The 23,816-nt window shown below is 45.1% G+C and overlaps 1 protein-coding gene across 1 annotated transcript in view; it reads left to right on the top strand.

Moving 5' to 3' along the window:
* Positions 1-2,885: 2,885 nt before the first annotated feature.
* The window catches only part of LOC116514058 (26S proteasome non-ATPase regulatory subunit 1-like), a 50,776-nt gene continuing 29,845 nt past the window's right edge, over positions 2,886-23,816 (top strand). The window contains exons 1-2 of the mRNA XM_032225489.1: positions 2,886-3,009; positions 12,699-12,815. Of these exons, the coding sequence (XP_032081380.1) occupies positions 2,971-3,009; positions 12,699-12,815 (156 nt within the window). The 5' untranslated portion in view covers positions 2,886-2,970. The remainder of the gene's footprint in view (positions 3,010-12,698; positions 12,816-23,816) is intronic.

The raw sequence follows: 23,816 nt of genomic DNA, 5'->3' as shown, positions 1-23,816 counted from the left end.
CATGAGCCCCCACGGACACTACGACGGTCATAAATATGAGTCGATTGCCAAGTGCCTGAATTTTGATCACGGAGATACTGCAATGGTCATAAGTGTGGTAAACTGCCGTTATGTCACTTTTTTTCAATGTCGTAACTTCAAACAGTCACTAAATGAACTGTTGTAAGTTGAGGAATATTGGTATATTTTCTAAAGCCTACAAACTTGAAATTTGGCACGTATGTTCCTCTTGGCTTCTAGGTGCTCGCTAAGAAAGGATTTTTCGAAATGACCAAACTCTGATGCTAAGGAGTTCGACATTCTACTCTCCCTCCCCACCTGAAAAGAACTCTGTTCCAACTGCCAATTGCCTCACATTCCGTTACCTCAGTTCAAACTGGCAGACGTTCCACTCCTTCACTCAGGAGGTCTGGGGCTCCTTACAGTACTAAATGTTGGTACCTCACCAAAATGTCTACGCCTTCCACCTATGGAACTGCTTCCGGACTCAAGGCAGTGGGAGCAACATTTCCTTATGTGTTTCAATCACCAGCCACACCAGTGAGCCAATTTCTCCTGTACAGCCCGATGATTTCATCGTGAAGCACGGGCATCCAGCTATGTATGTATGTGTGTGTGTGTGTGTGTGTGTGTGTGTATATGTGTGTGTGTGTGTATATGTATGAATATATATGTATGAATATATATGTATGAATATATATGTATGAATATATGAATATATATATATATGATAAGGGAGGAGAGCTTGCGGCTTAGAGGTTATTATAACGTGCCTAACACGTAAAATAGCCCAAGTTCAAATCCCAGCAAGGGTATGGCTAGCTGATGAGAGCTAAATAGCTTGAAATAGATCTATACTAGTCTCCCTTTAATTATTGGCTGTGTGTGTGTGTTTTCGTAGATTTTCACGGGTGTAGGTATTTTCACGGGTGTAGGTATACCCAAATCCTTATATCTTGCATCATTTTCAGACCAATTCTTGCTTTTTTTCCCCTTGCCAAATGTATTTATGTATTATTCAGTTCTTCAAAATATTACTTTTCCAATTTTAATGGAATTGTCTGGAATACGTACAATAGCCTTGGCAGTATATTCATTTTAATTGTGGGCAGATACCGATTCTGATGGATGAGCTTGTCTTCAGGGAGGAAAAAAAAAAAAAATTAAAAATTTGACTATTCATCTTTTTCCTAGGCATCTGCGATTTGAACCAATGCCCAGGGCAGTACCAATGTGTTGGCATGTGGGCCTTAAAACATACGTTTCTCCTTTAATTTTCGGGTTCATTTATTCAACGCCTTGTGTGTTTATAACAGGTTTCTCTCTCTCTCTCTTTTTTTGCCAACTTTTGAGCTTTGTTTGAGAACAAGGTGACAAATGGCTTTGCGCGGGGCGTTTATAGCCTTCATACCTGAGCTGCCTTCAGTTTAAAAAAAAAAAAAAAAAAAACACCCATCCCAGCTTGTCAACTCTGCCCTCTTCTCCTCCTTATTTACATTCCTACTCCGAGTTCCTTCTCAAAGAGAGAGCAGAAAGAGCCAAGCTTCATGGGTGTCTTTGGTTTTTGGTTTTTGTTTTGGGTGGGGGCGAGAATATTTTATCCGGCCCTTTCCAGAATATATCCAGAATAGAATAGAGCTGGAAGGGACCTTGGAGGTCTTCTAGTCCAACCCCCTCCTGAAGCACGAGATCCTATATACCATTTCAGATAAGTAACAGTGTAATACGCTAATGGCTAACCTTTTTTGGATCGCGTGCCAAAAGCGGGGGGGAGCGCAGGGGGGGGTGTCATGTGCAGGCATGCCCAAACGCATAATGCTATGCGCGTGACCCCAGTGCGTCTGCGTGGGCTCCCCCGTGGGTGCATGGACGCGTAACCATTGCTCCCTCCCCTGCTTTTGGCACACTTTTTTCTCCCTCCCTAGGCTCCAGAGCAGTGTTTCTCAACCTTGGTCACTTGAAGATGTCTGGACTTCAACTCCCAGAATTCCCCAGCCAGCATTCGCTGGCTGGGGAATTCTGGGAATTGAAGTCCAGACATCTTCAAGTGGCCAAGGTTGAGAAACACTGCTCCAGAGGCTTTATAGGAGCCTGGGGAGGGCGAAAACAGCCTCCCTCTCCCTGAAGCCCCCGGAGCGTGAAAAACTGGCCCTCTGGGCAAACCAGAACTTTGAGAACGGACTTCCAGTTTGCTCGTAGGGCAAGTTTTCGCCCTCCAGAGGATTCAGGGAAGCCTCCGGAGGGCGAAAAACTGCCTTTAAAGAAGGCCAGAGTCAGCTGGCCAGCACACGCATGCACACTAGAGCAATACCTCGCGTGCCCTAACAAATGGCTCCGCGGGCCACAAGTTTGCCATCACGGGTCTAATGTCCCTTCTAACTCCCAAGTCGACCCCTGTTCTTTAGCTGTTCCCTTCGTCTGGCAACTCTGCGCATGCGCACACTAGGAACAGGCTCCAGCTGTTCTTCCGCCTCACTGATGTCTGACTCTGAAGGCAGCTGATAACTGTCAGACGGCCCTGGCCCCCTCTCTGCCTCCGAACCCTCTTCCGAGCCTTCCCCAGACTCCAGGACTGGCCCATCTTCCTCCTCACTCTCCGAATCTTCTGCCAGTTGTGCTGGCGGGCCGCAACATTTTTCTCCGTACTTATTCCAAAGTCTCAACATCTTTTTTGTAATGTGACCAAAATTGGTTGCAGTATTGCACGTTACTAGGGTAAAGTGGCACTAATATTTCATGTGATCTTGATTCTACGCCTCTGTTTATACCACCTAAGATTGTATAAAGATACCGTGTTTATAAAGATAACAATCTTTTTGGCTTGTAAAGAACGTTCCTTTGTGTTCTCTTCAGTAATAAAAACCTTCATTATGCTCTTCCTTTTTCCTGTTTAGGACTCCTGAACAATGTCCAAGTGTTGTTTCCTTGTTGTCCGAAAGTTACAACCCGCATGTCCGTTACGGAGCAGCGATGGCTTTGGGGATCTGTTGTGCTGGGACAGGAAACAAGGTAAGTCCAGGTGCAGCCAAACTGCAATTCTTGTCTTTTCCACTAAAGTTCCAAGAAGTATTTATATTGTTCGCTTGTTTTTCTTATTTTTACAAATAACACAAGGTGGCTGTCAAGTTTCCGAAAGATGCCCTCATTAATTCATGAGCCTCGAGCCAAGATTCAGAAGAAAGCCAGTCATTTAATAGGAACACCATTTCGGCAATACCCCATTGCAGTCAGATCTAAATCTCTAAGCCCCTGTTTCTTCCCTCCCCTCAGTCTGTGTCATAAATCACATTCTCCAACGAGGTGCACACCTCCCAAGCCTGCTGTAGTAATCTGAGATCCCACTCTAGCCGAAGGCGTGCGCGGAATGCGTTCCCCCCCACCCTTTCTTCACCATGCCGACTTGATAAAAGATATACAAATGCTTTATGTTGACAGTGGCAAGTATATCCAGTACACCTTCCTCCTTGTATTTACCCAACAACAACCCTCTGGGTTGGGCAGAGAGAGACGGTCTGGCCCAAGGCCACCAGCTAGCTTTCATGGCTAAGGTGGAACCAGAATTCACAGTCTCCTGGCGATTGGCTCAAAGACACCGAGCTGGCTTTCCTGCCTAAGGTGGGACTCCAACTCACCTTCTGCTGCTAATTGGCCCAAAGTCACCGAACCAGCTTTCATGGCTAAAGGCAACTAGAACTCACCGTCATCTGGTGATGGGCCCAATGTCACCGTTCTGACCCTTCTCCCCAAATACGACAAATCCTCTGACGTGAACTCAAAAGATTCCTTGATTAGGAATGCCGGCAGCCCCGGCAAACAGTTTTCTCTCGCGGGCTGACAAATCTGGCCGACCGGGATAATTGTCTGCCACATCTATTCATCTCCGCCCCCTGCCTTTTATCCCTAGGTTGGTGCTTCACTAGCAGCGGTGACTCTTCCTTCCTAAGGACCGGCCCATAGATTTCCATTGCTCTCCTCTCCTCTGCCTTCAGGCACTTCAGTGTGCCAGGCACTGGGCTCAGCTGTTCCTCCTCTTCCTCATAAGCCACCTCGAGACCTGGGGGCTGTTGACTCTCCATCTGGGTCCTGATGGACAGCCCAGCCTCCGCCTCTCCCCCCTTTCCCTCTCTATCTTTCCCTCTCTGTCTTTCTCCCTCTCTCCCTCTCTCTCTCTCCCTTCTTTCCCTCTCTCTCTCTCTCCCTCCCCCCTCTAACTCACATCCTTTTGTTTTCTAGCCTGGTGCCTTAACCACTAGATGTCCTGACTGTGGATAAAGCAGAATGATTATATATAATTGTGGCCATTTTTACAAAATACCTCCTAAAAACATTTCTAAATTGAAGAATATTATTATTATTATTTCTTTTGGAGGGTGCCTTTGAGTCAGTATTGACTTCTGGCAACTGCCTGGACGAGACCCTGTCGTTTTCTTTCAAGATTTTGGAAGTCCTTTGCCATTGCCTACTTCCTGGGGCTGAGAGAAAGTGACTGGCCCAAGGTCACCCAGCTCTGAGGTTTGGAATCAAATCCCAGCACCCCTTGCTGAGGGCATGGATGTCAGCTTGAATTCCTGCGCCATAAACCATCATCTCCTTGGGGACGATGGGAGGGAACATCTGCAGGGAGACAGAAAGCTGGGTTAATGAAAGCAGCTGGCACAAGATTTATTTATTATTATAAACTTTTATTCATTAAACATGAAACTCAGTCAACTGAACATTTAAAAATGTATCACAATTATTTACGTATATTATTATATACTTTATTCATTAATCATGAATCTGAAGTCAACTGAACATTTAAAAATGTATCACAAATATTATTGACATTTATTATTATTATTATTTACTTTATTCATTAAATATGAAACTCAGTCAACTGAACATTTAAAAATGTATCACAAATATTATTGACGTATATTATTATATACTTTGTTCATTAAACATGAAACTCAGCCAACTGAATATTCAGTAATGCATCACAAATACCATTGACTGGTGCTAATGGTTGATAATGGGTTGCTGCCAGCATTGTAGGTATCAACCCAAGTACCTTTTAAAAATATGCGATGTTCCGAGCAGTGCAGTTTTTTGCAGTTCCGCTGGTGTTTTTTGCAGAAAGCTGCAATTTCTTGATGTGTTTTATAAAATTCTTGGACATGGTACCAAGTGCCCCGATGACAATGGGTATCACTGTTACATGTTTCATCCATAATCGTGTAGTTTCGATGGCCAGGTTGAGATATTTCATGATTTTTTCCCCACTCCTTTTACTTCTATTCTGGGGTCTCCTGGAACCATGATATCAATAAATTGTATGTTTTGGTTTTCGACAACTGAGATCTGGCGCGTTGTGTTCCAAGTGACGATCCGTCTCTATTCGAAAGTCCCGCAAGTTCTTCACCTTCTCATTTTCGATAACTTTTTCCACTTTATGTTCCCATGGCTTTTCAAATACAGGTAAGTCGTATTTTTTACATAATGACCAGTGGATTAGTTTAGCAGCTTGGTCTAATCCACTGGTCGATATGTAAAAAATACGACTATTTTTTACTTATTATTATTATTATAAAATTAATTTGCCACCCATTTTCATATGCAACGACTTGCAACAAGATGCCAGAAAGATGTGCAGGCAGTCCTCGACTTACGACTTTGAACGGTCACTTTGTTAAGTGACCGTTCAAAGTTACAATGGCACTGAATAAAGTGACTTATGACCGTTTGTCACACATGACCATTGCAGCATCCCCATGGTCACATGATCAAAATTAAGATGCTTGACAGCTGACTCATATTTATGACAGTTCTCAGTGTCCTGGGGTCACATGACCCAGTCTTATTAACTTAACCTCTGCAGTGATTCACTTAACAATTGTGGCAAGAAAGGTCATAAGATGAGGCAAAACTCACACAACAAATGTCTCACTTAGCGGCAAACATTTTGGGCTCGATTGTGGTCATATGTTAGGACTACCGCGGCACCCAAGTTGGCCTTTGTAAGCCGAAGTTATATTTGTTTAGTATTTTCAGCCCAGCTCTGACAAACTCCATTGGATGCATTTCAAAGAAATGATAGTTCTAGTGCATGCTGGCTGGGGAATTCTGGGACTTGAAGTCCACACTGCTTGTTGTTGTTAGTTGCGAAGCCTTGTCTAACCCATCGTGACCCCATGGACAACGTTCCTCCAGGCCTTCCTGTCCTCTATCATCTCCCAGAGTCCATTGAAGCTCACGCCGATTGGTTCGGTGACTCCATCCAGCCATCTCATTCTCTGTCGTCCCCTTCTTCTTCTTTTGCCCTCCATCATTCCCAGCATGAGGCTCTTCCCCAGTGGGTCCTACCTTCTCTTTAGGTGGCCAAAGTACTTGAGATAGATAGATAGATAGATGATAGATAGATAGATAGATAGATAGATAGATAGATAGATAGATAGATAGATAGATAGATAGATGTTGTGAGTTGCAAAGTCATGTCCGACCCATCGCAGCACCATGGACCACGTTCCTCCAGGCCTTCCTGTCCTCTACCATCCTCTGGAGTCCATTGAAGCTCACACCAACTGCTTTGGTGACTCCATCCAGCCACCTCCTTCTCTGCCGTCCCCTTCTTCTTCTTCTGCCCTCCATCGTTCCCAGCATGAGGCTCTTCTCCAGGGAGTCCTTCTTCCTTCTCATTAGGTGGCCAAAGTCTTTGAGTTTCCTCTTCAGGATCCGGCCTTCTAAAGAGCAGCCAGGGTGGATCTCCTCCAGGACTGACCGGTTGGATGGCCTTGCAGTCCAAGGTACTCAATGCAGGAGTCTTTTTCTCCAGCACCAGAGTTCAAAGGCCTCCATTCTTTGGCGCTCAGCCTTCCTTATGGTCCAACCTTCACAGCCATCTGTTGCAACTGGAGAAACCATACCCTTGACTAGACGCACTTTTGTTGTCAGGGTGATGTCTCTGCTTTTTAGTCAGCTCTCTAGATTTGCCATCGCTTTCCTCCCCAGGAGCAAGCGTCTCTTAATTTCTTGGCTGCATGTCTCCATCTGCGGTGATCTTGGAGCCCAGGAAAATAAAATCGGTCACTCCCTCCATTTCTTCCCCATCTATTTGCCAGGAATTGAGAGGGCCGGATGCTATGATCTTAGTTTTCTTAATGTTGAGTTTCAAGCCAACTTTTGCACTCCCCTCCTTCGCCCGCATCAAGAGGCTCTTTAGTTCCTCTTCACTTTCTGCCATTCGAGTGGTATCCTCTGCAAATCTGAGGTTTGTTGATATTTCTCCCAGCAATCTTAATTCCAATTTGTGATTCATCTTACCCCGCCTTTCTCGTGATGTGCTCTGCACAGCCCTTAAAGTTGCTTAAAAGTGAGAAATATTGATCTGAAGTTTGTTCCCTGTCATTTTCTTGGATTATTGTGTGGTTACCGATCTCTGCTTATGCAAGAACTAATTTTTACTTATCCAGAAGAGACATTCTTTGGCTTGATGGTTTCTTGAAAAATCTTCAGCTTTTGGACATTCCTCTTTGGGGGGAGCAGAGTCTAGAGAAAGTACAGAAACGATATTGATTTCCTGTCTCGATATTTTCCTTTACTGGACATAAAAGGGGCAATAGTTTTAGCTCGAGTCTGCTTTGTCTCTCTGTAACTTTATGCAGTCGGGATAACAACCTGCCTGGCTGGAGTTTTGCACTTTTATTGTTTATTTCTGAAATAAAAAGCGATTGAGCTCGTGTTTATGTCAGTGGGTCTTCTTACATCAACATATAGCCAAGGCTGAGTTTAATATGTTAGAACTTGAAGGCCTGGAAATCGTGTTAAGGTTTTAGCTGGACTCAAGAGGGGCTCCTATCCCACTCCTTCCTCTCTTCAAAAGAGTTTGGGTCAGAACTTCTAAATGCACACCAATGCAACCCAGCTTATAAAAGGTAATTTTTGCATAATGAGAAGGAAAGTGTCGGAGAACTCAGGTAGGGGAGAAGTAAGCCATAAAAAAGCTTTGATCCATCCGTGGCATTTGCGTTTTACTTAACCTACGACTTCATTAGACCAAGACCAGTGTTTATCAATTTTGAAGATGGATGGAGCTACCTTTATTATTTTTCTAAATAACTCGAGGTGGCAAACATACCTAATATTGTTTCCTCCTCCTATTTTTCCCTGCAGTAACAACAACCCTGTGAGGTGGATTAGGTTGAGAGAGCGGGACTGGCCCAAAGTCACCCAGCTGGCTTTCCTGCCTAAGGCAGGACTAGAACTCTCAGTCTCCTGCTTAAGATGGAGCTACAACTCATCATCTCCCAGTGATTGTCCCAAAGTCACCTAGCTGGCTTTCCTTCCAGAGTCAGGACTAGAATTCACAGTCTCCTGCTTAAGATGGAGCTACAACTCATCATCTCCCAGTGATTGTCCCAAAGTCACCTAGCTGGCTTTCCTTCCAGAGTCAGGACTAGAATTCACAGTCTCCTCCTTAAGATGGAGCTACAACTCATCATCTCCCAGTGATTGTCCCAAAGTCACCAAGCTGGCTTTCCTGCTTAAGGCAGAACTAAAACTCCAAGTCTCCTGGTGATTGGCCCAAGTCACCCAGCTAGGTGGAACTACAACTCATCATCTCCCAGTGATTGGCCCAAAGTCCCCTGTTGTGGCCCAGCAAGAGCCGTTGGAGCTGCCACCAGACTCCGACAACGAGGGGCTCTATGATTCGGCTCAAGGATGTGGAGGACCCTGAACAGGGTTCCGACTCCGAGCAGGACGCAGAGAGGCTGGTTGGCCACCAGGAGGCACCTGAGCCTCTGACCAGTGGGGAGGAGACAAGGGAGAGTGATCTGGACACCAGCAGTGAGTTGTTCCTGGATGCCCGGCACTGAAGAGGTAATAGGTGTCAGGAACAGTTGCGCAGTTACAGGAGGTAATGGCACTCAGCTGGTGGTCATTAGGCTCCTCTCCGGACTATAAAAGGACTGCTTGTGCACAGGGCCCTCTTGCAGAAGTCAACGTAGGAACTAATGTTGGAGAACATTATTGTGAGCTTGGCAGGCTGGATTGCTGCCACGGCTTATCTGTGCTGGATTGCTGCCCAAGCTTGTCTGTGCCAGTTTGCTGCCAAGGACCTGTCTGTCTGTCAATTAAATGCTGTAACTTATCTTTGGCTTGGAGTGTGTTGGTGTGGGACGAGGGGGGTCAGAACAGTCCCCTAGCTGGCTTTCCCACCTAAGGAGGGACTAGAACTTGCCATCTCCTGCTTTCAAACCTGGTGCATTCACCACTGGACCAAAACCATCTCTACCCTTCGTTAACTGTTTAATTAAGAAGGAGAAAGGAGCTGATGTCGCGACGATATGAACGTGCGATCTCGGAGCTCCAAGATCGCAGCCAATACTTTTAGCACTGGATGGTCCATCTGGACCTAAACCGTCCCGAAGAGACGGTGACAGGGAAGAGTACATCTTGCTGATCTCAGGGACATCGCAAAGTCCCTGATTGATCCAAGAGAATCTCTTCTAGCCGGCGATAGAAATGCAGCCCCATTGGAGTCGGGACAGCTCCGCAACCGGAAGAAAGCGGAAAGAGAAAGTGTGTCCATCTGGTGAGGAAATTTTATTTTTACAAAAGAGACTGCCCAAAAATGATTAAACCAAATTAAACTTGTAAAGAAAAGAAAAAATAAGCGGCGAATTTACGCTATTTTGGACAGTGTGTTATTCTTTTTTTTAATTGTCTTCTATGGATGGAACTACTTCTTAAAGTGAAAATATTGGCTTTTCTTCTACTACTTTTTTTTACCGATGGATTAAATCTTTTTTTAATATAATTTTCACAATACTGGCTTGGATGGGTTTTTTTTCTTTTTCTTTTGTTCCATTTAAGAGCCTTGTTTCTTTTAAGCTTGGAATATAAAGAGGATATAAAAGGAATATAAAGAGAGCAGTAACATCAGAAGGAAAAGAAGTTACACTGCCACTTGGAGGTTGGAGGCTGAGTTCTGGAAATATTTTTCTCTCTCTTTTCTTTGATCATTTTGACTTGCACTTCAAAGGTTTTAGCTTGCAGAGAGATAAGATGGGTTGTTTATGTAGGTGCCCTTTGGATGTCTTTTTGACAGCGAGAGAGAAGTGAAAAACAAAGCTTTGTTTTCCAACTCGAGTGGCAGTGTTTATAAATTGGACAGTGACACAATACCAAGAAGAAACCATAACATTACAACAGATTATGTTTGAAATTCAAAAAGAAACATCAGAGAGAATTGAGAAGAAATTGGAAAATATAGATGGTAATATAGCAAAATTTGATGAAATTGAAGATAACCAGCTAATGGAAAAAGTGGAGGTTAGAGTCTCAAAAACCCAAGGGAAAAATGAACAAAGAGGCAAAATAACTGTGGATATTGACAGTGATCTGTGCGTGGTTGGAAATGGAAAGAATGCAACATGGAAAGGGAAGAGAGATGGAAAGGAGCTCTAGCCCAGATTTCAAGGTACAGAAGGAGAAAAAAGAAAAGAATTGATGAATTTAAGGAGAGGATCTTTGACAAAAGCTCTACTGATAACCAAAGATAAGCTGATTAAAGAAGCTGATGGAGGGTTTTGAGAATTTATAAGACATGCAACAAGCAACAAGGTGCGAAGAGAAATCCACACAAAGTTGATTAAGGAAATAACCAGAAGATTAATCCCACATAAGGCAAAAGAAATAAGACTCTATTACTACTGGAAAGACACAGGTTGAGACATGAAAACTATTAACAAAATACTAGCTAAATAGTTAAAATTAGGGCATTATGTTAAAAATGAAGTGATAATGGATATAGCTAGATAGATGATAATGATATAATGTATATATATATGTATTGGTTTGACAAGAGAAAATTTGGTATAAATTTTTAAATGGTGACCATGAAAGGAGGTTTTGAAACTTTTGTTATGTATGAAAGCCTATAATATTGAAATTGGATTGATCATGGATATAAGATAAATAATTGATAATGATATAATATATACATATATATATTGGTTCGACAAGAGGAAATTTGGTATAAATTTTAAATGGTGACCATGAAAGGAAGTTTTGAAACTTAGTTCTGTATGAAAGCCCATAATATTGAAATTGGATATAAATTGTAAACAGTGATTAAGAAAGGAGGTTTAGAAACTCTGTTATCAAACATAATTAATTTTTATTTAGAACGTTTCACAAAGATAGAATGTTGTTGGATGATATTGAAAATAGACAACGGAATGCCATTATGTGTTTTTGCTTTGAATTTTGGAATATTTATTATAAAGGGATGTTAAAACATCTATAGTCATATGAAGGATGAGATGTGATGATAGTAATATATATATATATATATATGTATGTATGTATGTATGTATGTGTATATATATATATATATATATATATATATATATATATATATATTTGATGTAAAATATATAATTTGATATGGATTATAGGTGATGACTATGGAAGGGATGCACGAAAGTTATCTGTAACCAATTGACACACTTTTTTATAATTTGTAACTGGAATATGTTTTTATGCTGTTTGTTGTGTCTTGTTTGTTTGTGTCTATTCAAAAATAATAAAAAATAATAAAAAATAATTAAGAAGACCCTTCCCGGGGAAGTAGTGAAAAGAGGGAAGAAAGAAGGGAAAGGAGAGGAGGATGGAAGGGAGAGAAAGGGACGGAGAGATAGTAGGGAAGGAAGAGGAAGTGTGGAGGAGAGGTAAGGGAAGAAGAAAGAGTTAAGGAAAGGTGGGTAGAAGGGAGAGCAAGAGAAGGAGAGGAGGGAGGAAGGGAGAAAAAAGAGAAGGAGAGAGAGTAGGAGGGGAAAGAGAGAAGTTAAGGAAAGGTGGGTAGAAGGGAGAGCAAGAGAAGGAGAGGAGGGAGGAAGGGAGAAAAAAGAGAAGGAGAGAGAGTAGGAGGGGAAAGAGAGAAGGTAAGAGTAGGAGAGAGGTAAGGGAAGAAAGAAGGGGAAGGAGAGGAGGTAGGAAGGAAGTAGAGAAGGAAGGGAGAGAGAAAAGAAAGAGAAAATAAGGATGTCACAATAGATGCTTGGGATGGTAAATAGTACAACCCAAACTGTACTCTATAATCTCTTAAATGGAATAACAATAGCATAACATTGGCAAAGAAAAAGAATAACCAGGTGAATGTTCACCTGGAATTGTATGTATATATAGCACATTATAGATAAACAATATTTGGTTATAAATAGCTAATTATAGAAAGGGAAAACACTAACTGCAAAGAAACTGATACGGTACTGCTGTATGATACATGATGGAACTTATTGTTCCTATGTTGTCTTAAGTCATGTGTTTGTTCTTGTTGATGTGTTTATGTGTGTAAAATAGAAAACTTAAATATATATATATATAGAAGACCCTTCCCGGAAAGCTTGAGGACTGGTGACGGAAGGCGTTTCTCAGAAGTAGCCTTAAGAGCAGCTGCATTTTTTTAAAGTGTTTTTCTCACCTGAAACAAATTGCTTGCTTCACACTCGTTCCAGCGTCGTTTCAAGAAATTAAAATGTTTGATCTTCAGAGCGCCTATCGCGCGAGTGCCCTTTCGGGCGCCCCTCTCATCAGCTTCTCCCTACCATGCCCTGCTTGAAGATCCTAATCGGATAATCCTGATGAAAGCCTGGCGCTTGAAAGAGAAATAAAGTTAATATCCCTCTCCTTTCTCTCTCTCTCTCTCCACCCGATAGGAAGCAATTAATTTGTTGGAGCCGATGACTAACGACCCTGTCAACTACGTGCGTCAGGGGGCCTTGATTGCATCAGCTCTGATCATGATCCAGCAGACCGAGGTTCTCTGCCCAAAGGTGAGTGAGGGGATCTTTGAACCCAGGGAGGAGGTGTGCGGGAAGACGGATGTGTCAAAAGAAGAACAATGCCGGGGGGGGGGGGCGTGCTTTCGTTTTGGCCCGGCTTTTCGTGGAAGGGCCCTGGTTTTAATGAGATCCTAGAAAGATTGTGGAGAGCAAAACCATGAAGGTGTAAAAATAAAAAAAAATGTTGAGACTGTAGAACAGGGGTGTCAATCTCGATTTCATTGAAGGCTGCGTCAGGGCTGTGTTTGATCTTGGGGGAGGAGGGAGCATGGCTAAGGTGGGCATGGCCAGCTTGACATCACTTGTCAAGGCTCTGTTTTCAGCCGCAACAACATCCTGCAGCCCTCTGCAAGCAAAAACAGAGCCGGGGGGGGGCGGGGGAGGGGACACGCGGCCAGTCTGAGCTCCGTTTTTGGCCTCAGTTACCTCCTGCAGCCCTCTGCCAGCAAAAACACAGCTGGGAGGGTCCACATGCAACCAGTCCGAGCTCCGTTTTTGGCCACAACAGCCTCCTGCAGCCCCCTGCAAGTGAAAAAGAGCCGGGGAAGGCGGGGGAGAGAGACACGTGGCCAGGCTGACCTCCGTTTTCATCTCAATTACCTCCTGCAGCCCTTTGCCAGCAAAAACGGAGCTGGGAGGGGCCACATGCGGCCAATCCGAGCTCTGTTTTTCGCCACAATGGGGGCCTGTAGCCCTCTGCTAGCTAAAATGGAGCTTGGGGAAGCCTGGGCCCGGTCTCCCTGAGCATCATTTTCACTGGCAGATTCAACGCGGACCGACCTTTGCCTGTTTCCAGGGTGGCCTCGCGGGCTAGATCTAAGCATTCTGCATGCCGGATCCAGGCCTGCAGATGAATCCAACCAATTCAGCAACTTGGAGACTTTTTACTTTCTCAAAGAATTGTTTTACTGAGTACATCATTTCGGCACGGATGAATACAAAACCAGCGCTGATTATTTCCCGCGTTTTCAGTATAATTCAAGAACAGATCACTCCCTCCCTCGTTGTCCCAGGTCACATTGTCCAATTAGGTGATCTGGCGTCTCCTTGGCAGCTTCTTCCAGTCTCTGGCCAGCACCTATTGAGATAACCTTGGTTCCCAAGGGCTAGGAGGTTGTTTTGGCTGGTCTGCATTCCAAGCTCCTCCCCTTCCCCCTCCCATACTGTGTGGTAACCGGAGAAACGGAAAGATGGCTGCGACAGGCCTGATCCGTTTTGAATTAGACAATTGGATGGGCTGCCCCAAAGAAGAGGGGAGGGGGGGTATCAGCCTATTCTCCAAATCCCCTGAAGGCAGGACAAGAAGCAACGGATGGAAACTAGTCAAGGAGAGAAGCGACCTGGAACTTAGGAGGAATTTCGTCACTGGAGGTTTTTAAGACTGGACAACCCCCTGTCTGAAATTATATAGGACTGTGATGGTGAATCTGTGGCACCTGTGCCACAGGTGGATGCACAGCGCTCTCCGTGGACTCGCGAGCCGTTGCCCCAGTTCAGCTGCACCGCGCATGCACGCAAGCCTTCCGCCGGCCAGCTGATTTTTGGGTCTCTGCCATGAATGCGTGAGGGGCGGGATGCATGCAGGAGATGCGTGTGCATATGCAGGGGAGGGCAGTGGGTCATTGCAGGGAGGCCTACTAGGCCCAAAACGGGGTTCAGGAGGTGCAATGTGCCCCCCTCCCCCCATGGCCCGTTTTTGCTCCCAGGAGGCTGCAGGGAGGCCTACTAGGCCCAAAACGGGGTTCAGGAGGTGCAATGTGCCCCCCTCCCCCCATGGCCCGTTTTTGCTCCCAGGAGGCTGCAGGGAGGCCTACTAGGCCCAAAACGGGGTTCAGGAGGTGCAATGTGCCCCCCCCCAAGCCCATTTTTGTTCCCAAGAGGCTTTAGGAAGGCCTACTTGGGGAATGGGGTCGCACGCACATGCGCGGGGGTGGTGGTGGCGGGGAGAGGGATATCGTATCTCCTGCTTGAGCAGAGGGCTGGACTAGAAGACCTCCAAGATCCCTTCTGACTCTATTCTGATCTACTGGGTGGGAAGCTTGTGAAAGAGAGATCAAACCCAGAAGCAAGGAGGAATTTCCTGACCATGAGAACAATTAATCAGTGGAGCAGAAAAATGTTAGCATTATTTTTTCTTTTAACAAATGCCCTCAATTCCCCCCCACCCCGGAATCGTACAGGAGGTTACCTACTTTGAGAAAGGTTATTACTTATTGTGAGGCTCAGTTTGAAATCTTAAATCTTCGTTTTAGCTCTTTAAAAGAGTGAAATAAGCATGCTAAGCTTGTTAATGCCGGCTTTTTTTTTTTTTAGCGAGAGAGAAAGAGAGAGATCTCTTAGAAACTGTGTGGGTTTGAAAGTTTACACAAGTCCTCTCTTTTAAATCATGTATGGGAATAATACATTCCAAGCGAGGTTTCATTTTATTTATTTTTTCATTTGTTTGACAACCTGAGAATTTGTAGCTCCGGGTTCTCACCCCATTGGATGCAGTTTTTCTGCTCGGCTAGTTTTGCAACCACTTTTAGGACTGGCATTGCTCAGAACTTAGAATTAACGTTGTCGTCGCTTTAAATGTACAGTAATCGGTATGCACTAAAATGAAATTTCGTGGCATAACAGCTCTCAGAGGGTCACAGCCAGGAGTTCAGGAGCAGAATTTGTATCCTGCTAAACTCCCGAAGAAGGGACACGCGGTGGCTCAGTGGCTAAGACGCTGAGCTTCTCAATCAGAAAAGTCGGTGTTTCGAATCCCTAGTGCCGTGTAACAGAGGGAGCTCCCGTGACTTGTCCCAACTTCTGCCAACCTAGCAGTTTGAAAGCAGGTAAAAATGCAAGTAGAAAACGAGGGACCACCTTTGGTGGGAAGATAGCAGCGGTCCAAGCGCCTTCGGCATTTAGTAATGCCAGCCACATAACCACAGAGACGTCTTCGGACAGCGCCGGCTCTTCGGCTTTGAAACGGAGATGAGCAGCGCCCCCTAGAGGTAAAAATGCAAGTAGAAAAACTGGAACCACCTTTGGTGCGAAGGGAACAGCTCTCCGTGCGAAAACAGTCAAGCTTACAAAGCACCAAGGACCGCACCATCGTTGTCCTCTTCTTCCCCTCCACCTCCCCCCTTCTAGCACTGATCATATTACGTAGTTGGGTCATGAAACGTCTACAAGAAAACAATCAAGCTCAGAAAGCACCAAGGACTCCACAGTTGTCATCCTCCTCCTCCTCCCCTCTCCCTCCCTTCTAGCACTGATGATGTTACCTAGTTGGGTCATGAAACGTCTTCAAGACAACAGTCAAGCTCAGATAACATGAAGGGCCCCACAGTCCTCCTCCTCCTCCCCTCTCCCTCCCTTCTAGCATTGATGATGTTACCTAGTTGGGTCATGAAACATCTACAAGAAAACAATCAGGCTCAGAGAGCACCAAGGACTCCACAGTTGTTGTCATCCTCCTCCTCTTCCTCCTCCTCCCCCTCCTCTTCTGGCATTGATGATGTTACCTAGTTGGGTCACGAAACGTCTACAAGAAATCAACCTCAGAGAGCACCAAGGACCCCAGAGTTCTCTTCCTCCTCCTCCCCCTCCTCCTCCTCCTCCTCCTCCTCCTCTCTTCTAGCACTGATGATGTTACCTAGCTGGGTCATGAAATGCCTTCAAGAAAACAATCAAGCTCAGAGAGCACCAATCCCCATACTTTTCTGTCTCAGGAAGCCTCCTTTGGTTCCTGAAGCTGGTCTTGTGTTGTTGTTGTTGTTGAAGAGAATGGAGAACAATCTTTTCCCTGCATACCTCCCTTTGTCTAGACCAAGGGTAGTCAACCTTTTTATACCTACCGCCCACTTTTGTATCTCTCTTAGTAGTAAAATTTTGTAACTGCCCACCGGTTCCTCAATAATGGTGGTTTATGTATACATTAGGCTAGACAAGAATTTGGTGGTAAACTAGAACTATTTTGACCCACAAAAAAATTGTACTCCGATGTCTCACTGATTGAGGAATGATGAAATGTTTGTTTTAAAAGAAAATAAAACTTTTGAAACATAAAAAAATAATAATGGTGGTTTATAAAGTAGGGAAGTAACTTTATAAAATTTGTAAAGCAGAGTTACAGCAAACCCCTACCGCCTACCATGAAAGCTGGAAACGCCCACTAGTGGGCGGTAGGGACCAGGTTGACTACCACTGGTCTAGACCAGAGGTCTCTCTCAACGTGGCCACTTGAAGGCCCGTGGACTTCAACTCCCAGAATTCCCCAGCCAGCATGGCTGCCTGAGGAATTCTAGGAGTTGAAATCAGAGGTGGGTTCCTACCAGTTCGCACCTATTCGGTAGAACCAGTTCGTCAAATCTACCGAACCGGTTAGAAGAGGTTCCACCAGTGGACCCGGAAGGCAGGCCACACCTACAGAAGAGGTTCCAAAAAATTTTGAAACCCACCACTGGTCCTTGGATATGATTATTCTACACTATCATGCTCCTATTTATAAAACTCAGTGCCTCTGTGGAAGGTAAGGATGACTACTGCGTTTGTGGTGCAATCAGAACATTGCGTGTGTTGAAGTTGTTTTAACGCAAACCAAAGATGCCTTTTCAAAAACAAGTTTACATCCTATTCTTATGCATGCCAGTGCTGTGTGTGAGGTGATTGAAGGTGGTTCTGACAAGTGTCGTCGGCATCTTCATATCCGGTCACATGGGCGGCAAGCCACTCCCATCCGGTCACATGGGCGGCAAGCCACCCCCATCCAGTCACATGGGCAGCAAGCCACTCCCACAAAGGAGGCCACACCCACAGAGTGGGTTCGAACAATTTTTGAAACCCACCACTGGTTGAAATGCACAAGTTCTTAAATTATAAAGTTTGGAAACTCTTGGTCTTAGTAGCTTTAAGGGTGGGTCATCCAATCTTGACCACTTTAAGACCCGTGGACTTCAACGCCCAGAATTCTCCAGCCAGCATGGAACATCTACAAGGAAAGCATGGCTGGCTGGGGAATTCTGGGCGTTGAAGTCCACGGGTCTTCAAGTTGCCCAAGATTGCACACACCCCTGAACCAAAAGTTGATTTTCCTGGGAAAGATTTCTTGTTTTAAGTTTGATGCGGCAGTGTCAAAGATATTCCCCCCCCTCAATGCAGCCCTTGGCTCCTGGTGGTGGATGTTAAGGTTCGAAGCACAAGCCGTCCGAGAATTTCCAAATTTTTGAGTTTACTGATTTACACAGACACGTTAAACAAGAAGCTTAATGTGAATCTTCTTGGCAGGTCTTCCCGCTCTCTGGTGTGTATACTGTCCTTCGTTGACAGATTGGTTATAACATCGTCAATCTTCTCTTCCCCTGCAAGTTACACTTAATTGAGAATTTGCAAGCCCTCCTTCCAGGGGAACACAGCTTCCTCAGTTTCCTGCAGCTGTTCCTGTGTTATATTTAAGGGCAGAACTGTTCAACTGCGTGGAACAAGATGTTAGAAGCCCCACAGTGTAGTCTGCAGAGGGTCAAAAATGGGTATTTTGCAGCGGGGGTGGGGGGGATTTTGGGTCTCCACCTTTGCAATGTTCTCTGGGGTGAAGGGGATTGTATAATACAGAAAACAGAGGTGCTCGGTGCTCTCCCAGCTGGGTGGGTGTCTTGGAGACCTTTCATGACCAAACTAGGTAACCTCATCAGTGCTAGAAGAGAATGTGGGTTGTGGAGAGGAGGAGAAAGACTGTGAGGTCCTTGGTGGTTGGTTTTCTTGCAGATCTTTCATAAACCAACCAGGGAATAACATCAGTGCTAGAAGGGAGAGGAGGAGAACTGTGGGGTCCTTGGTGCTCTCTGAGCTCAGGGGTTTTCTTGGAGACCTTTCATGACCAAACTAGGTAACCTCATCAGTGCTAGAAGAGAATGGGATTTGTGGAGAGGAGGAGGAGTCTGTGGGATACTCTTGTTCTGACCTAGGCTTCCTGATACAGTAAAAAGCACACACTTAGTCCCCAAAACCCTCTTTTTATTTCAAAAGCTGTGAATTTTGTTCATTTACAGCCCATAAAGAGTCACAAACAGTTTGTAAAGAGTCCGACAGAAGTCTGCCAAAGTCTTTCGGGATAAGGCTGATAAGCACCCACCTTTATCTCCCTTGAAACGCTGCCAAAGACCTAGTTGCCAATTAGCTTGCAAGACCACACGGAGCTTTAGAATTTAAACTGACCAGCTTGAACCAAGTTGCTTTCCGCAAAGGCTCACGTGCCTTTGCTCCTCCTCTATGTCATATGGTATGGTTAGGTTTATTAAACTTGTATGCCGCCCTATTCCCAAAGGGACTCAGGGCGGCTGACACACCAATAGGAAAAGGGGGCAATACAAAAAAGACAAAACAAGACAACAAGTACAAAGGCAAATTAAAACATCTCAACAGCCGCAACCGTTCGAGTGGGGCTGGGAACTCATCAGCCCCAGGCCTGCCGGAACAGCCAGGTCTTGACGGCTGTGCGGAAAGCCTGAAGGGTGGTGGGAGATCGTTCCAAAGGTGTAACGTTCCCGTGGTTCGCCCATGAGGCCGATGTTGAGAAAAGACAGGACACAACCTTTCTCGGGATGGAGCGACGACCCAGATTGGGGGTCTGAGAGCCCCTTTTATTGAGATAGGACAAAGGCAGGAGGAGCAATAGCATGTGGTTAAAAACAGCCTGTAAAAGTACCATTTCTAATCTACTGCTCAGTCTATATATGGTCAAATCCTGGGCGTCAATGGTAGGGCACATCTCAGGATGTTATGTTATGCACTATCAGGATGTTATGGAGTTTTAGGAGTTTGTTTTCTCCTGTGTGGTTCAGCGTGACTCTGCATGCCCTGATACGAACTGGGCCATGGGGGACACACACCTACACAAGGAATTATATTACAACACAAAGGGCCGGAGCAGCCACAGAGAAGGCCCTGCTCCGGGAGAGGCGAATCACCTCCAAGCCTTACTCCCGAGTCGTCCCTTTTGACTTTAACTGTTCTTGCCTTCTGGCAGCTCTGCGCATGCGCATACTGGGAATAGGCTCCCCCTGTTCCTCTGCCTTGCTGATGTCCGACTCTGGAGGCTTCGGAGGCAGCACATAACTCCCAGATGGCCCTGGCCCCCTCTCTGTCTCCAACGCAGAGCCCTCGTCCAAGCCTTCCCCAGACTCCAGGACTGGCCCATGTTCTTCCCCAATCTCCAACTGTCTGCCTCTCCCGCCAGCTTTGCAGGCCGTAGGCGGAGCACAACACCTCTATGATCGTGGTTGGTTTTCTTGAAGACGTTTCATGACCCAACTAGGGAATACCATCAGTTCTAGAAGGAAGAGGGGTTTGTGGAGAGGAGGAGGAGGAGGACTGTGGGGTCCTTGCTACTCTCTGAGTTCAGTTGTTTTCTTTCCTTCATGGTATTGGACCTGGGTACTAGAGAGACCGCCTGCTGCCAATCACCTCCACTAGACCGATTAGATTCCACAGACTAGGCTTCCTCCGAATTCCATCTGCCGGCCAGTGTCGACTGGTGACTACCCGGAGGAGGGCCTTCTCTGTGGCTGCTCCGACCCTCTGGAACGAACTCCCTGTAGAGATTTGAACCCTCACCACCCTCCAGGCCTTCCGCAAAGCCCTTAAAACCTGGCTGTTCCGAGAGTCCTGGGGCTAAAGAGCTGTTGCCCCCGTCTCGAATGGTATGACTGTTGTGTGTTTTTAAATTATGTATTGTTATGTTTCGTCTTTTATTTTCTGTCTGTACCCCCCTTCCCCGATTTGAATTGTGAGCCGCCCTGAGTCCCCTTCGGGGGAAAAGGGCGGCATATAAATGTAATAAAATCAAATTAAATCAATCAAATCTTTGGTGCCATTTCATGACCAAACTAGGTAACATCATCAGTGCTAGAAAAGAGTAGGGCTTGCTCTTATTTTGCTCTTTTTACCAAGTTTGGGTAATGAAACGTCTCAAACCACCAAGCCCAGAGACCACAAAGGATCCCACAACTTAACCCTAAATTCCATATATCCCCTACTATCAGTACCGGAAACGGAAACTGCATGAGTCAAAAAATACTATTTAAGGAGAAAGTCCTTACAAAACCCAAACCTTATCTATACGGAAGCTTAGTCACATCTCTAGTTAGGCATTTTTTCCTACTAGTTTGCGTAATCAATCGATAAGACAAAGCGAAGAGAAATGGCCGGAATTGTGTAGCTTTGCCCTCAAAATGCGAAGGCCTGTTCAGCATCTCCTCTAGGCTTTTGACATTTCCGCAGATGTTGTGATCTTAAGAGTTTCAGATATATTCATCGACAAACTTTAAAAAAAATAAAAAAATAAGGAGGAAATAATCTTAAGAAGCTGAGTCCTTGGTGATGTTCTTTAGCTTCACTGGATTCCTTAAGATGTGGCAAAGTCAAAAAAAGATGCTGAGACCTTGGAAAAAGTGCAGAGAAGAGCAACATGGTAGATAAATCCCTTACCACTCAGGGGAAGGAGAGAAGGGAAAGGAGAGAAGGGAAAGGAGAGGAAGAAGGAAGGAAGGAGAGAAGAAAGGGGGGTAGGAAGGAGGGAGGGAAGCAAGGAGGAAAGGAAGGAGAGAAGAAAGGAGGGAAGGAAGGAGGGAATGTAGGAGAGAAGGAAGGGGGGAAGGAAGGAGGAAAGGAAGGGGAAAAGGAAGGAGAGAAGGAGAAAAGAAAGGAGAGAAGGAGGGAAGGGGAAGGAGGGAGGGAAGGAAGGGGAGTAGGAGAGAAGAAACGAGGGAAGGAAAGAGGGAGGGAGGGAAGAAGAAGTAGGACCGTTGTAAGATAAGATGGATCTATGGGATGTTAAAAAAGCAATCTTCAAGTATATTGTCAACAGTAGGGAAAAATTGTTATAAATACATATTATTAATAACAGTTATGAGATCATATAATTGTGAATGTATATATGAAATTGATAAAATTAAAATAATTAATAAAAAAAAATCCCTTACCACTCAGCTACAGACACAAGGAGAGAAATGAGATACATGACGAGGGAGAGAAACACCCTCTAATGGCCACCCATATATATATAGACCCTACATTGCATCAGATTACAGTCTGCAACCTTACATCAGTTGGCAGCTATTAAAACCTCATTACCGTATTTTTCGGACTAGAAGACACACCGGCGTATAAGACGCACCACGATTTTGAAGAGGTAAGTAAGAAAGAAAAGTTTTTACCTCCCTGAGCCCCAAGCAGCAGGGATGGGGCAAGGCAAAAACACCCCCATTTTTGCCTTGGGGGCACTTTTGCCTTGCCCCAGAGCTGCTGGGGGCTGAGGGAAGGCAAAAATTGCTGTATTCAGTGTATAAGACGCACCAACATTTCCACACTCTTTTAGGGAGGGAAAAGGTGTGTCTTATACTCCCAAAAATACGGTACCTGACAAGAAGGAATCTGCCTGTCTGGGTCCTCCCCGATGGCTGCCTAGCGTTCAGACAACATTGCTCAAAATCCTCTTGATTTCCTTTTTCGTGGGATTATACTGGAGTCTCTGCAGGAAACGTGTTGGATTTTTTTTAAAAAAAGACACAAGTTTGATAAATTATTATAATCAGGAGATGTTTAGACTGGATATGGCATGTTTATCCTCCATCGGAGTCCATCCCAAGGACCTCGGATAGGCAGATACGGATATTCGATGCCGTTACAGATACTGTCACAGGATGTAAGCTGTTCTGAGTCAGTCAAGCCACCTTTTGCAATTGACTGCTAGGGATTTTGGTCAACGCTGATGGTGATTATTATGATTCGTTGCGTAGTCAGCCAGATGTTTAGACTGGGCTTGGCTCCCCCAATTTGACCAAGGATTCAGGATAGGCAGAAATGGTTGTTTGATTATGTGAAATGTCTCCTCGCAAGGATGTAAGCTGTTCTGAATGAGGCTGCCTTTTGCAAATGACTGGTGGGGAGTTTTTCAGCGCCGTTAGCACCAGAATTATATGCCGCTTCACAGAGTTTTACAGCCCCTCTCTAAGCGGTTTACAGAGTCAGCCTCTTACCCCCAACAATCTGGGTCTTCATTTTACCAACCTCAGAAGGACGGAAGGATGAATAAAACTTCAGCTGGTCGGTTTCGAACTGCTGGCAGTAGGCAGAGTCAGCCTGTAATATTGAATTCTAATCACTGCACCACCATGGGAGGGAGGCGGGGAAGGAAGGAAGGAAGGAGAGAGAGAGAGAAAGAAAAAGGAAGAGGGAAGAGGAAAAAGAAAGAAAGGAGGAATGAAGGGTAATAGCACTTAGAGCTATATACCACTTCATAGTACTTTTATAGCCCCTCTCTAAGCGGTTTATAGAGTCAGCCTCTTGCCCCCAACAATCTGAGTCCTCATTTTACCGACCTCAGAAGGCTGAGTCAACCTTCAACTGGTCAGTATCAAACTGCTGACAGTGGGCAGAGTCAGCCAGTAATACTGCATTCTAATCACTGCACCACCATGGGTGGGTGGGAGGGAAAGAAAGAAGGAAGGAAGGAGAGAGAAAGAGAAAGAAAGAAAAAGAAGGAAAGAAGAAGAAAGAAAGGAAGGAAGGAAAGGCAATAGCAGTTAGACTTTCATACTGCTTCATAATGCTTTACGGCCTTCTCTAAGCAGTTCACAGACTCCGCATATTACCCCCAACAATCTGGGCCCTCATTTTACCGACCTCGGAAGGACGGAAGGCTGAGTCAACCTTCACCTGGTCAGTATCAAACTGCTGGCAGTGGGCAGAGTCAGCCTGTAATACTGCATTCTAATCGTTGTGCCACCATAGGAGGGATGGACGGAAAGAAAGAAGGAAGGAAAAAGAAAGAAAGAAAAGAGAAAGGAAGGAAGGGAAATAGCACTTAGACTAGAGAGCCAAGGTGGCGCAGTGGTTAAATGCAGCACTGCAGGCTACTTCAGCTGACTGCAGTTCTGCAGTTCGGCTGTTCAAATCTCACCGGCTCAAGGTTGACTCAGCCTTCCATCCTTCCGAGGTGGGTAAAATGAGGACCCGGAT

The sequence above is a fragment of the Thamnophis elegans genome, chromosome 10 (genome assembly GCF_009769535.1).
Source record: "Thamnophis elegans isolate rThaEle1 chromosome 10, rThaEle1.pri, whole genome shotgun sequence".
In the NCBI taxonomy this organism is placed as follows: domain Eukaryota; kingdom Metazoa; phylum Chordata; class Lepidosauria; order Squamata; family Colubridae; genus Thamnophis; species Thamnophis elegans.
This window is presented reverse-complemented; position numbering and strand designations above follow the sequence as displayed.